Source organism: Chelonia mydas, chromosome 6, assembly GCF_015237465.2.
Source record: "Chelonia mydas isolate rCheMyd1 chromosome 6, rCheMyd1.pri.v2, whole genome shotgun sequence".
Lineage (NCBI taxonomy): Eukaryota > Metazoa > Chordata > Testudines > Cheloniidae > Chelonia > Chelonia mydas.
The window spans coordinates 100071927-100086328 of NC_051246.2; the positions used below are offsets into that span (position 1 = coordinate 100071927).

The window sequence follows — 14402 nt, forward strand, 5'->3', positions numbered from 1 at the left end:
AATAACTGCACTGCTTAAAAAACAGATATAGCCCACAGCACACCTCCACTGCTCAATCATTTCAAACGAACAATTGAAGCAGTCTTCCCTAGTTTCACCAAAAATGCAACTTTCTCCTGGAGTTTATCATCACTAAAAATGTTTAAGTCTGTGTTATTTTGCCATTTAGAATATGTTCTTATTCTAAGGGTTACAAGCAGGCCCATATCCTTAACATTCATGCTTACTTAAAGAAGAGTTATGACTGGATGTTACATTACAATCAGAAGAGAGAGCTGAATAAAGATCTCTTCCAACTAGTTTTATTCCAGTTAAAAAATCTGAATGTACAAAATACCAGTGTTTGGAAAGATTATGTTCTCTCTGCATCCTCCAAGTGATACTGAGAAAATAAAATCAACAATTCCTATTGCTGTGAAATTCTGTTTTTGCAACTGGTGACCCCAGTGTTTACAGAGACTAAAATTATCTTATTTCATATTTCCAGCAAAGAGGCTAGCAGCTCAGTCAAGTTTAATCTCCCTTCCACTGAGAACACTTTTATCGCAAGGCAAAAACTGGAGTTAGACTTTTAGGTTGTGGGCAAGGCACTCGCAAAGTGAGCAAATCTGTTTCTGCTCATGGAACTAATTTAATGTTTAAGTGCAATAAAATCACTAATTAGCCTTAAAGAATGGGTTCATGCATGCCTAATAGCATTCATCAGACAGGATTATGACCCAGGCCTCTAAGCACATGAATACTGCAGGTCTAAGGAGCAAACTTTACTATTACTGCTTCACCAGACAATGCTTCATTTTTTGACTATTCATAGAAATGTCATATCCCATTTTATTACTTTAATCTTTTATTAAAATACTGTGTAGTTTTATTTAAGAACTGCTAGATGGTTTTCCTTTCAGTAATTAAAAAAAAAGGAGTAATCTGTTTCAATGATATTCAATCCCCAGAATTTAAAGGAAACACATTCGTGCTGATAATAAATGCATCACATACAGCATTAGGTCAGAAATAACATCTCTTGATTAAAACCCCACTGTCTTATTGGGAAACTATACATTGATCCACAACTCACTTCTTCCTTTTATCCATGTGTTTCTTTTTCAATATCTGGCAGTGAGTGCAATTACTGTAGCAAATCTAGGGGGCGCAGCATATTTGTTATAGTCTATCCTTCTGATAGACTCTAGACACTTGTCTTTCAGAGACAGATTGTTGTCTGTCTTAGATCAGCACCATTTCTTAAGCTGCAGGGCACTGTAGAATGTCTCATTGCACTCATGGGTCTTTCATGCCTGTAATTTTCCGCAGTGTCCTCTTTGCAAAGGCTCCATGTCACTCTTAATGAGGCATATGCACGCATTTCCAGATAAATAAGCTGCATTTTCAAAAAGTTAAGAAAGATTAAAAATTATTATATGTTTAATATCAAAGAATCTTCAATAAAAATTATTTTCCATTAAATTTAAAAATATTTCAAACTATATTGGCCATTACAGTCTATTTTTTATTTTAGTGAAGCTCTGTACTTCATACCACTCTTAAATAAAAAGAATCGGGTGTTGTAAATATTTGACTGCTTCTTTACAAACAAGAAGGAACAAACACATAACTGGTTAAATGTCTCAGATTCTGAACTTGAACATTATCTCTGCACTATTAAGAATTGTCCACAGAGAGTAAACATATTAGATTTCTAATTACTTTTTGGGAAGAATGGAAAGATATACCTACCTGCAGTCATCCCCTCCAGCACTGACAACGTATTTATCCCCACTTGTAAATCGAATATTAGTCAAATGGGCCGAGTGACCTAAAAATCGCTTGTGTTTTGCCTAAAAAATAACAGCATGAAAGATCATGAGTCATCCTCATTGGACTGTTTTAGAAAGAAAGAGTAAAAGAGTGTGTGTATAATATTTAGTATCATGTATCTAGAAGGTTCTAAAATGCTCCATAGGTTCCTAGGCTACAGGGGTCATTTCATGAAATGCATCCACCATGGGGTGTAAAGCAGAAGCTATTAAATTGTCTCTAAATTATGGGGTCTGGGGGTGTCTCTAAACTATGGGGTGTGTGTGTACATCACCCTCCTCCCCATAGTTTAGAGACAATTTAATGCATTTATCCAGTGTGGTATAAAGCAATTTTTAAACACAAACACGCGCGCCCAGTGGTTAGGGCAGTCAGCTGGCAGATGGAAGACCCAGGTTCTAGTTACGCTGCTCCAACAAATACTTATTTATATCATAGTGGATCTGCTTTAACAGGAGGGATTGAGACACAGACCAGCCCCAAAATACCCCGTAGCTCAGTGATTAGAGCATTTTCCTGGGAGGTAGGAGACCTAAGTTCAAGTGCGGCAATGCTAAGCGTTGCAATGCCTAAGTCCTCCTTGGGTAGCCCACCACTACTCTTTTTGAATGTGCCTGCTTTCCACAGATGGGTGTCTTTGAGGTAGGCAGTATTTGTATGTGCAGATACTTGCATGTAAGGGAGACCTTTTTGTGGCAGGAGAGGGAGGAGAGATCGGGAATGGGGGCAAAAAATTAAAAACCAAATTTCTTCACTTTCCTTTGGGGGGGGGAGGATTTCTCTTTTTTCTTTTGACTCCTCATGCTCTGCTCCCTCCTCTAACTCTCTTCCATGCTGGCCATCACATTCCAGCTTGTGAACAGAATATTTCTGACATCATTCCATGCAGAAATTACAGATTCCTGTCTTAAAGCCTTGTCTTCAAAAAAAGGTGTGTAACAAGTTCAAATCCTTGTGAAGACAATGCAATTGTTTTCATGTGAGTTACTCAGTGGTTCAAGTTAAAGTCTTGGCTCCCCATCAGAACACACCTTTTTTTTTGTAGTGAAGACATGGTTTAAGAGAAACCATGTGCGTTGTTCACAGTTCAGAAAGTTGTCTCCTTGCTACAGAGGCCAGTGATGAACTCTAAATTTCCACTACATTTTCATTATGTTCTTTCTGACTAAAGGGATTTAACAGCCAAACAATAACTTTGTGACCATGAAATCAGCTACAGGTAGGGACACGAATGCAACCATTTTGCTATTAATTTACACTGTGCGGTCACAGTTTGTTTCCATAACAAGTCCTTAACCTCGGTGCCCCAGTTTTCTTATCTGTAAAATGGAGATAGTGTAACTTATCCACATTTATAGAGTGCTTTGAGACCTTCATAATGAAGGCACTTTATTAATGCAAGATGGCAACGAGTACTATTGCTAGTTTTTAGATTATTTGAAATCATGGATTGTGGCTACAGTTATTGTACAGGGTTTAGGAAATCCTGGATAGCAAGCAAGCTTGTGAGACTATGGAGCTACAACTAAATGCATACATTAAAAAGCTATAAACTTAGGGGGGGGGGAAAGAACTACCACCACCCTCCCTCCGATAGGGTGCCACAAAATCAAAAGCACTTTGTGTTACAATCACACAAACAAAAGGTTCTTACAAATTTTTCAGGACATGGAAAGTCAAACAGCTTGACCATGCCAAAGTCATCGCCTGTTACAAGGCTGATTCCAGAGTGAGAGACACAGGCACAGTTCACATCAGCTTTCTCAGCATGCCTGGACCAGATTCCAACTACTTCATCCCCTAGAATACTGAAATAGAAGGGTGAGAGGGCCCCCTTGGCAACTAATGCATTGTAGGAAAAGCAATAGGTTTAGAAATAATAAACCGATTTTTATAGTATTCTGTGATTATGAGAATCTGAAATTAAAGTAAACAATTTACCAAAAAAAGATATTACATGGCTAACAAAGCTAAAAAGCATATGATGAAACTGATATGGTTAAAATTGACCAATGAGGCAATTATCAAATATAGAAAAATAAATGATGTGAAGTACAACATACAGAATTTGAACAGAGATGTTACAATTAGAGCTAGTCAGAACATTTTTTGTGAAATATGTTTTAATGGGAAAATGCTGTTTCACTGAAATCAAAATGTTTTGTTGAGATGTATGAATTTTGATGGCATTTTTGACTGAAAGGTTCCCGAGGTCCAGGGTAGACCCTGGTCCATTCCAGAAAGAAAACCCAAATCAAAAGCTAACCCTTTTGCTCTGAAAACTGACATTTCAATAACTTTCCATTTTTCAAAAACTTTTGAAAGATTTGGTTTTCATCCTACACTGGATCTAAAATACATTTCAAACCTTGAAAATCCTCATGAAATGGAATTGTTGGTCTCTGGCTAGCTTTAATTATAATGTACATGTATACTCCACAACCTGAAGAGAAACCCAGCACTGGATTATATGATGGATTATAATTTATATGCTGAAAATTTGGGATGCTAGAATTTTTCTGGATCAGGCTTGAGTATAATATATATATATATTAAAATAAAGTTATAATACAGTTAGGGCTAGGTCAGCTGACAGTGTTTCTTTCAAACACAATTAAACAAGGAATATAATAAATTAATCAACTCACTATTAAATCATAAAATGGATAGGTACAAAAATGGCTCGGGACCTGATGACCTGAAAATTCTCCCCCGTCTGATACTATCCTGATTATGATCAGGAACCCTTTTGTTTTGAAAAGGAATGGGCTGCTGGCAGGACATTCTCTCTCTTTAAAGGCCCAGTGACTTTGGAATTCACTCCCCACAATGGTATGAAGTAGCTCAAGTCTGCCAATTTCAGGGCATGCTATAGATCCCAGCTCTTGTTCAGGGTTTTGAGAAAGTGGGAGATGTATGGGGCTGGTGATTTTTTGTTTTTAAAAAGACTGATTTTTTCAATTAACCTTTAGTGCATGAATGAAGGTATATTGCAGGATTTGTTATTTTGTATTGATTGTGATTTTACAGATTTGTCAAACGAGCCTAGAGCATGACATAAGTCATTTTTATTTCTGTAAAAATTAAAATAAAGTAATTAAATATACAATGTAAAATAAAAACAACGTAGTTTTCAAAAAAACAAAAAAATGCCAAACTTAATAAAATATCATTTTAAATATAATACCTGTTTATACAATGATTTATTTTGTATATTTTTGAATACACCAATAATAATCATATTTTTTCCATACGTTAAGCAGATAGAAGTACTGTGTATAATCTAGCACTGTCTACTACACATGCTCTAATAGGCTCTGTAAAACTTAAATGATCACAGGCTTGTATTATACAGGTTTTTATTTGAAACCAATTTTATATTTTTTCCTGACTTATCCTCAAATTGCTATTTCACAGCTACTGCTGCAACACATTCCATTAACTGGGAGAGTGAGATGTATGATCTCTCAGGTTGCCTTAGATTGGGGGAGGGATAGCTCAGTGGTTTGAGCATTGGCCTGCTAAATCCAGGGTTGTGAGTTCAATCCTTGAGGGGGCCATTCAGGGATCTGGGGCAAAAATTGGGGATTGGTCCTGCTTTGAGCAGGAGGTTGGACTAAATGACCTCCTGAGGTCACTTCCAACTCTGATAGTCTATGATTGCACCACAACCCTCTTCTGACAACAAAAATTACTATACAACCCCAGAAGGGGGGACCGAAGTCTGAGCCTGCCATAGCCCTGCCGCCCTGGGTGATGGGGGCCAAAACCAAAGCCCAAGGGCTTTAACACCAGGCAGGGAGCCTGTAACCTGAGTGCCACTGCCCAGGGCTGAAGCCCTCGGGCTTTGGCTTCGACCCCGGACCGCAGCAAGTCTAAGTCAGCCCTGGTGACACCATTAAAACGGGGTTGTGACCCAATTTGGGGTCCCAACCCACAATTTGAGAACTGCTGCCTTAGATGCTGGATCAAAAGCTGTAAAGGGTACTTAAAGAGAGTGAAAACTCATAACCTCCAGGGACCATATGCATCTAATACCCTGATTGGGCTAATCGCCAGTGGTCTCAAGTGGAGCCTATACATTCTTCTCATGTGACTGTATAATGTACTCCTACTCTGTTGCCAGATCAATCAGGCATGTTTTTAAGAAAAATATAGATCAAATGCTGTAGCGTTGCAGTATCCTTCATGATAATATGGTCATTTCCAGACCTATGGTTTTCTTTCCAGGTGGGAGACATCTGAACTTTTACTCCAGTAGCAAAAGCGAATCTGTGAATTAGTTACCTGGTCCAAGTGGCCCATGTTATTCTGTCAATCACTGCCTGGTCCATAAGCTGTTTTCCCGAAGGCACTTCGTAGACCTGTCTTTTGTAAGACCCAGTAGAGACCTTTGAGGATGAACATTCAGAAATAAGAGATCATTTGAGTTAAAAATGTTTGAAGATATTTGAAGTGCTAAGGATATAATTATACACTCAATGTTATTATCAATGGCTCTGAAATAGGGTGTTATTGATAGAGCCTTTTACCCTACAGTAGAATCAGAGGAAGTATTCTGTGGAAAGATCTTATGCTTCCCAAAAATGTATACAAGTAGAGAACAATGAGAAATGGTGATCAATTTTCAATTAAAAAAGTCTTACCAATAAAATGTGAGTGAAATATATGTACATTCCTTACTACACAGCACCCAATTAAAAGAGTAACTGTTGTAAATAATGCAGGTATAAACTGGACTTTTAGAAGTTGCTTAATTGGCCTGGGGAGGCTCACCCCAGTCTGTGTATGATCCTTTGGTGGTGAAGAGGCCACATAAGAGCTCGTATGCTATTCCTCCTCCCTGATGTTGGTGCAGCAGGGAAAATGGAGTGCTGCTTGGACATCCCTACTCCATGCTGATCCCAATATTTATTTTTGGCCTGTTGGAGCCATTTAAGACCAGTATAAATTACAGCAGCCTGAAGCTTGCGCTTGTGACCTCATAGAAAGGGGTCAAAATGTGTAGATACATTGTGAAAGTCATGGCAACATGGGTAGAGTGCTCATCAGAGGAGGCTTGTACTGATAAGATGTGCACAGGGGCACTTTATTATTATGGTCAGGAATCTGAAGGGTTTGCCATAGTTTCCTGATGATTCCTGGGAAGAAAGATCATTTCCAAAAGGTCACAAACCCAGCTTCAACAAGGTGATGAGGCAGATGAACAGTCAGTGTCACTTTTTAGTAACTCAGAAGTACGCTTCTGCTTTCTGTATTTATTTCTCACACTCAGGTACTAAGATGAGTCCAAACAACTTATTTTTATTTGTGATCTATACATGCCTATCACAAAACAACCTCACCATTTAACACAGCTATCAGTTTCTAACCATGATAGGCCCAGGACTGAAATACTGGGGGAGCTGCTGGTCAGGACTGAGATGTGATTACTGGAGCCTCATAAGGAATCTTGCATGGTGTCTGTCACTAATATCTTTGGCATGAACAAGTGATAATAGACCTTCATGAGCAATAAATTTACTTACAAACTTAAAAAATATATACAATGATCTCAAATGACTGATACCTGGAGAAAATGACTATCTGCAGAGAAGTCCATCTGGATAACAAAGCTTGGGATATCTTTGCAGTAGCTAACTCGATTTAGCGTTGGACCCAATGTCAAGTCATAAAAATCCACTGCATTCTCACTAGTACCCACTGCTAAGTAACGAGAATCTGGACTGAACCTGAATAGATAAATAGTTTAAGACGAGAGGTTGAAATTCACAAAAAGAAAAATTGAAGATCTTAGAATTTCTTTTTCTATTTTCTTTTCAACCCTCTGATATCAAGAATCATGGGCTTTTTTTTTTTTTTTTTTTGCAACCTAGTGTTACAAAACGGATCCAGCACTTATTCTAAGGGATGAAAGACAAGAGAAAACATAAAATTTGTCTGGTCCTACTTTCTCTTTCAGCATGATTGATTATTAGTAATATATTGACGAAAACACACTGTTTACATCTTCTATCTCCCCTCCTTGTGACTCTCCTCAATCAGGAGTCACTCTTTCTCTTGTGCTACCCTATCTCTGCTGAAATTTTCTCTCCCTCTAAGAGGCTGAGTTGATTTCTTCTCTTTTGAATCTAGAGTTCTGAACTGGGCTCACCTATGACAGAACCCTTCCATTTCCCCTTCATTGTAAGTAATGTCTGACCATACTTACTGACATCTCTACTGCTTAGGTTCCAGCTTTCTGTTCTACTCCATCTTCATATGTCCTTTTTCTCTTTATGCCTTGTATTGAAGTCATTATACTCAGCTCTGTAAAGCATTCACTCTATTCTATCTCTCTGCAAAGCATTTTGTAATACTCTGTACAATGGATACTATACAAAAGTAAATTATGTTGTATTATAAAACTATTCTCAAAGCACACACTTTGAAAATTACACTGGATTGGGAGGGGATTAATATGGTGTTTTAGGTATACGAACTCCAGGTAAATAGCAACTTTTGCATATGGGACTTCCTTATAAAATAAATCACCTTATGTGGGCAGAGTTTTTGTTTTTAAATTATTGCTTGCTTACTTTCTCAGCTCATTATTATCACATTTCAAGGGTAGATGAATGCCATGACTTTTCTGACCTTATGTCTTGGATAGCAGATCTTCTGTCCCTTTTTTTCCCCCATATTTTTAGAGAGGTCACCAGCAAGATAATAAATTCTCCATTTTTCATGCCAATAGCCACCATGTCCCCCTCGGGGCTGTAAGAAACAGTACGAGCTGCATGTCCCAAACTGACTTTGTTCAGCATCTTCTGTGAGAAAATAAAAACCAGGAAAAGAGGAGTAAATGTTTCTATTTATGCATGTTCCAAAATAATCCATAACCAACAGTTTCTCATAGTATCCATTGAATGTTATTTTTATTATGCAAAAGGTAGTGTCACAATCACTATACTAGCTTAGTTTCTCAGACTATGGTAAGAAAAGCTATTTTAAATCCTCACTATTGAATAAATCTCTGATTCTTTTTTGCTAAAATTATAGCTGCTTAGTACTATTAACTTTACATCTACCTTTTCAGCAATGTCCCAGAGTCTCACTGTCCCATCTTCTGCAGCAGAAAGGAAAAAATCTCTTGAAGGATGTGTAGCCAGTCCCCAGATAGGTCCATCCATATGACCATTAATTAGAATGTTACATGCTGCATTTTTCTCTCCAACTTCAATTATTTCAGCATTCCTTGTCCCAACAAGAATTTTTCCCTGGGACAATGGTGAAAGAATTATTACTGTAATAATATATTAGCTAATACTTATAAATAGTAACAAATGAGCCATGGTTATAATTCCATCAAGAAGGGCTGCTGAAATCAAATAAGGATTAAATTTTGTTAATGAAGAGATCGGCATGTGAATCTTCTCATTGTCTGAATTTCTGTTCACAAATCGGACATCAGATATAAAACGGATCATTCTCTGCCTCCAAATTTAACAGAATGTATTCAATTCAAGAGTTGTTATAATGGTCTGGGTGCTAAACACAGAAAGCGATCCTTTGTTATTTTTTAATCAAGTTGTATACACAATGTCATCCTAACTGGCACTAGTATTTCCTTAAGTGTATTTATGTGTGGACTGGAAAGTATGCTTTATGACAGATAATCTACAGCCATGGAAAGCCTTTAATTTAAGAACATTTAAAATTATAAATTAAAGTTAGATTCTTCAGTAACTCTTTAAATTGACATCAACTTGTATTAATTATTCAAACTAATAACCATGAGAAAAAGATTCTGCCAAAAATTCTTCAGTATATCAATTTGCTGTATAATAACCCAAGGATTGACAGCAATATATTAAAAAGAACATGCCTTACTTTGCCTCTACACACAGAACGAACACAGTCAGTCATCTGTCCTGTTTCCAATCTGAAGGCACGACATCGCTTCAGCTCCTGATCCCATAGTTTAACAGCCCCTCCTTCCTTTGATCTAATAAGATAGTAGCCAAAGACACTAAGTATGAAAGCTAGCTCGTATTTTAGTCAATTAAAATATTTTATTACTTAATGTAGTTTAACCTCCCCATTTTTTCCATTTAGCTTATTCCCTCCTAAGAAAACCTACCCCCCAAAAGCATGGAACTAAAATGACATTGTCTGCCATAACACTCTTCACTGTTTGTGTGTTATATCCATTTCCCTCACCCTGTCTCTGTCTTGTCTATTTAAATTGTGAGCTCTTCAGGGCAGGGACCCTCTACAACTCTGTATAGTGCCAAGCATAATGGGGCACCATTCTTCATTGGCCCTTAGGCACTAATGTAATAAACAGGGTAAAGGCATTATAAGTTTATTCCTTAAAGATTCCATTAACATTTGTATAGGCAAAAATATAAATATGCAATATATACCGGTCTAAAAAAATAAAATTCAGATTATAGATCAATAAAGTTTATTTATTAAAACTTAACAGTTTTTAAACCAAGGTAGATTTGCTTTTCGACTGTTTTAATCTCATCTTTCAAAAACACATACATTCTTTGATTTGAATTAATTATGTGTATTAATCTATAAAGATGATCAATTTTGCTGAAATCTCTAAATTACTGTCCAGAGGAAAAATAAATCAAAGGCATAGTTAGATTACAGATTCTGTAATTCATATGGTGCTCCTCAATTTCCTTCACTGTAATGCTTCTTCCCTGCTGTAGTGAAATGGCATTTAGAAAACTCTTCTGTCTAGCAACTAAAGACTTTCTTCATATGATGTGAAGAAAGGAGTGGATTTCCCAAACTACTGATTTAGTACTATATGTTAAACGCTATCTGTGAGCCATAACAGTATAATCCTAAAACAAGGAGAAAGTGAAGGAAGAGAAGAAAATATAAGAAAAGAAACTGAAGAGGAAAACTGAAAGAGAAGCAATGGGGAAGGTATTGATGGGGAAACAGAAAACAGAATAAGATTTGTAGCATGTAGTTTTAATTATTATTATTGTTTATTTTTTATTCAGTGCCTTTAATGTTCTAGATGCTTCACAGAACAAGTAAAAGATATGGTCCCTGTTCTGTAGAGTTCACAATCCACAAATGGAAAAGGCATGAGATGACAGACAATGGGGATGAGGAGACAGCAGGAAAAAGGCCAGATTCTCCATTACTCCCTTCTTGTACTGGTTGCAGAAAACAAGATCAGTGGGGACTTTAAATTATTTTTGTGTCTCCCTAATTTTGGTCCAGAATAGGGGCCTTCCAAGTTCTAAACACAACTCTGAGCAGCCCAATACAGCCTCATAGAGCAGAACTGAGACACAAGGGTAGAGCAATAACACTGTGTGGTTAATTTGATAGGCTGTGCACGCTCCGTGGAGGTTAATTTTAATTATGTATTTTAGCTATAAGTGTTACTAGACCAAAGCATTGCATTACATTTCTGCTAAATGATTCAACTACTTATCATGAGCAACTGCTGTTTTTCAATAGATAGTTATAAATATTGATGTGTAAGTATGCAGGCTTCCATTGCTCTTAAAAGTGGTCTCATAGCATATCTTCAGAAATCTGTGTGGTCAAGCATCAGCCAAGTATGCAAATATGTTGCATACATCAAGTTCCCAGAGGCGGTCATCCATACATATTTGATTAGTAAGACAGGTGGAGAGTTTGAGAATGCAATTCAGGGAACAAGAGGAGGAGATCTGGCTTTTAGTACTTTTGATCTACATTAGATGCCAAAACACACACACACAATTACAAAATACTTTTGTCACCATTTTTTCAGGAAAACTGATATTTCCTAGTGATTTCCATGAACAAACATACTACAAAATTATATGTCTTTGTGTTTTTAGGTAGTCTGTATAGTTTACATTAACGTGTGCAGTGTGTTTTGAGATTATTCAGAATAAAAGACAATATACAGCAGTTATGAGTTGATTTTATTCTTACCTTTTTCAATATATTCATTGATTCTTTTGAACCTATGTGATAAGAATACCCTTTTGGCTTTGAGACACTCAATATTACATTAGAATGTGGAGAAATAAGTAGCAAATAAAAAGAACATATTAAAAGCAAAACATCTTTAAAAATGCAAGACTATTATTTTAGGGAAATAATCATAAATTGGATGGAGTTTTGTATTTGGATGGGGTGTACGTTAACAGCTATCTCCAAGGGAAAGGAAAAGGATCTCACCAAAATGGAAGGAAATATGTAGTGTTCTGCAATACTGAATCTTGCTGAGCTTTCAGTCTCATTAAATCTGCTGTGTGCCATTGGCATCTGCAAATGAGGCTAGAGGAGCAGAAGACAGCTCCCTCTCATGATGCTGCTTTCCTCTCTACTGCATCCCTTCTAATGCCAGGTCTGAAAGTGTAAAAAGGGACTGGAAGAAAACTGGCACTGGTAATGAAAATAAAGGATCTTCTTTTTGAAATCTGATTAAGAGAGACCCAACGGCCATTCTATTGAATAGGTGCCCTTTAACCTCTCAAGTGTCTCATGAGTTTTCCTGACGAAGATATCTGTGTAAGAAAGGGGTGGTCAATTTATATTTCATGGCAAGGGAAAATTGATAAATTCATTGTTACAGTTCAGGGCAACTACACTTGTATTTCCCCTCAGTGGTCCAGCAAGGGCCCTGTTCTCAGGCTTCCATTGTATGTAATGCTCCCATTGTAAAACAGTGTTTATTTCTGTACTGTTTAAAATTATTTTTTTCCTAGTCAGTCTTAATCTTAATAATGAAAAATCATCACGAAATGTTTGAAATAGCTTGCATAGGTGCTTAAATAAAGTGACTGATAGTAACTACTGGAATTTCATGTTCTGAAGCACATTTGTACAGCACATAATATCTTAGTAAAACATATTTGAATGATAAAAAAAAAAAGACTCACGGTCTTTCTTTGCCTCCTGTTACGATTAGACCATCTCTTAGCGTAGTGTACATTGTGAACACAGGCCCATTGTGAGCTTTGGCCACAATTCGTACCAACACATGATCTTTCCAAACACAAACATCTCCACTGATGGTACCTGTAAATGTCAAGTTATTCTGAAAAGGGGGAAAAATATACTTATCATTTGATTCTGAATAAGTCAAGAAGAAATACATTTAACTTTTGAAATAAATAATAAACAAATTCTACATTTTGGGCTAGATTGTGGCTTTATTAGTCATTGCTGTAAAAGTGGTGTTTGTAGAGGGATACAGACCAATGGCAGATCCCAGAGGCACTCTGTCTGCAGAGGAAAAAGGCAGGCAGATAGCCTCCAAGTTAGAGGGTGAGCACACAAAAGAGAATCAGTTGTTATTCGCTTTTAAAGGCACATGCTCTTCTCCGGTCAACGTGGAAGAAGAATAGAGCAAAGGTCATGCCTAGGCTGAGATGTCCAGCACCGCAGGGAGCATGAACACTCCCTTCCTGCACTGAGAAAGTGCAAAGTATGGGATTTAGGGACAGGGCTCTCGGATCCGTTCCGCATCATCCCTTTGCACAACCATGGAACAGCAGACAGGAAATCAGGAGCAGCTAAGATACTAGTATCATATTTCACACAAAAACAGTAAAAACTATTACTAGTTAGTATCATGTTTCACACAAAAACTATTACTACTATACTTCAAGCACAATGTTTGATGGAAATCATCTTGTGTCCAGCTATTAGGTACAGCACTTCCCTCAATGGAGTACAGAGATGGTCAATTTAAAAAAGGAAAGTAGTAAGAATCTAACTCATTGGAACATAACTTGGTTTTCTTTAACTGTGCCTCCTATTTTTGAGGGGTAGTAAAGTTAAGCTTAACTACTTTAGGTATTCAAAAGCAATGATATTGAAAAATATTTAAAACCAGTAACAACTAAATGCTTATTGTTGGGAAGTTCAAAATGTTTTTGTTAAGTGCAGAATTCTTTATGTTTCAAATTATTGGTGATATGTAACACGTAAGATAATATATCAATGTGAAGAAAATACATTCGCTTGATTGACTCTGCTGATTTTATCTGGCACTGGTTTCCCTTGAAGTCACATCTCTATCTAAGGCACTAATATAGCCTCCATTATCATAGTATCTGAGCTCCTCACAATCTTTATGATGATGATGATGTTACATGCATTGAAAACATTTAATTTCCAGGGATCCCAATTCACTTTCCAAGCTATTTACTGTATTTACATGACTCATTGCCACCCAACACTGAAATGCAGCTGATTCTGTGCAGGGAATGACACAGCTGTTTATCTGTGTACAGCAACATCACATAACATTAAATGACTATAAGTGAAGAAAAATATATCCCATCAGGCAGGAAGTATACATGGGAATGTGGCCAGGAAACTGCCACTAAACACCATCCCCATGCTTGTGAAAAGCTTCCCATACTTTTAAAAAAAATTACTTATTTATCTAGATTTGTATGCAAAAGTAAAGAAAGGCACTTATCCACCCTCCCTAAGCACCCTTGCAATAAATTACAAAAACAGAAATAAAACTGAAGTGCCAGCAAAAGACAACACTCCCCAACAGTTTCACCCCTCTCAAACTTCACCCTTAGATGCAGCTTGGATGAACAACTACCTCT

The 14402-nt window shown here is 37.0% G+C and overlaps 1 protein-coding gene across 3 annotated transcripts in view; it reads right to left on the bottom strand.

Annotated features, from left to right (window-relative positions):
* Window positions 1-895: 895 nt before the first annotated feature.
* EML5 (EMAP like 5) overlaps window positions 896-14402 on the bottom strand; it is a 299416-nt gene continuing 285909 nt past the window's right edge. For all 3 annotated transcript variants that reach the window (XM_043547824.1, XM_007055929.4, XM_043547826.1), the window contains 9 exons: window positions 12714-12871; window positions 9688-9802; window positions 8886-9074; window positions 8452-8624; window positions 7385-7547; window positions 6103-6206; window positions 3470-3623; window positions 1735-1835; window positions 896-1378 (listed from right to left, as the gene is read on the bottom strand). In XM_043547824.1, the coding sequence (XP_043403759.1) occupies window positions 1342-1378; window positions 1735-1835; window positions 3470-3623; window positions 6103-6206; window positions 7385-7547; window positions 8452-8624; window positions 8886-9074; window positions 9688-9802; window positions 12714-12871 (1194 nt within the window). In that variant the 3' untranslated portion in view covers window positions 896-1341. The remainder of the gene's footprint in view (window positions 1379-1734; window positions 1836-3469; window positions 3624-6102; window positions 6207-7384; window positions 7548-8451; window positions 8625-8885; window positions 9075-9687; window positions 9803-12713; window positions 12872-14402) is intronic.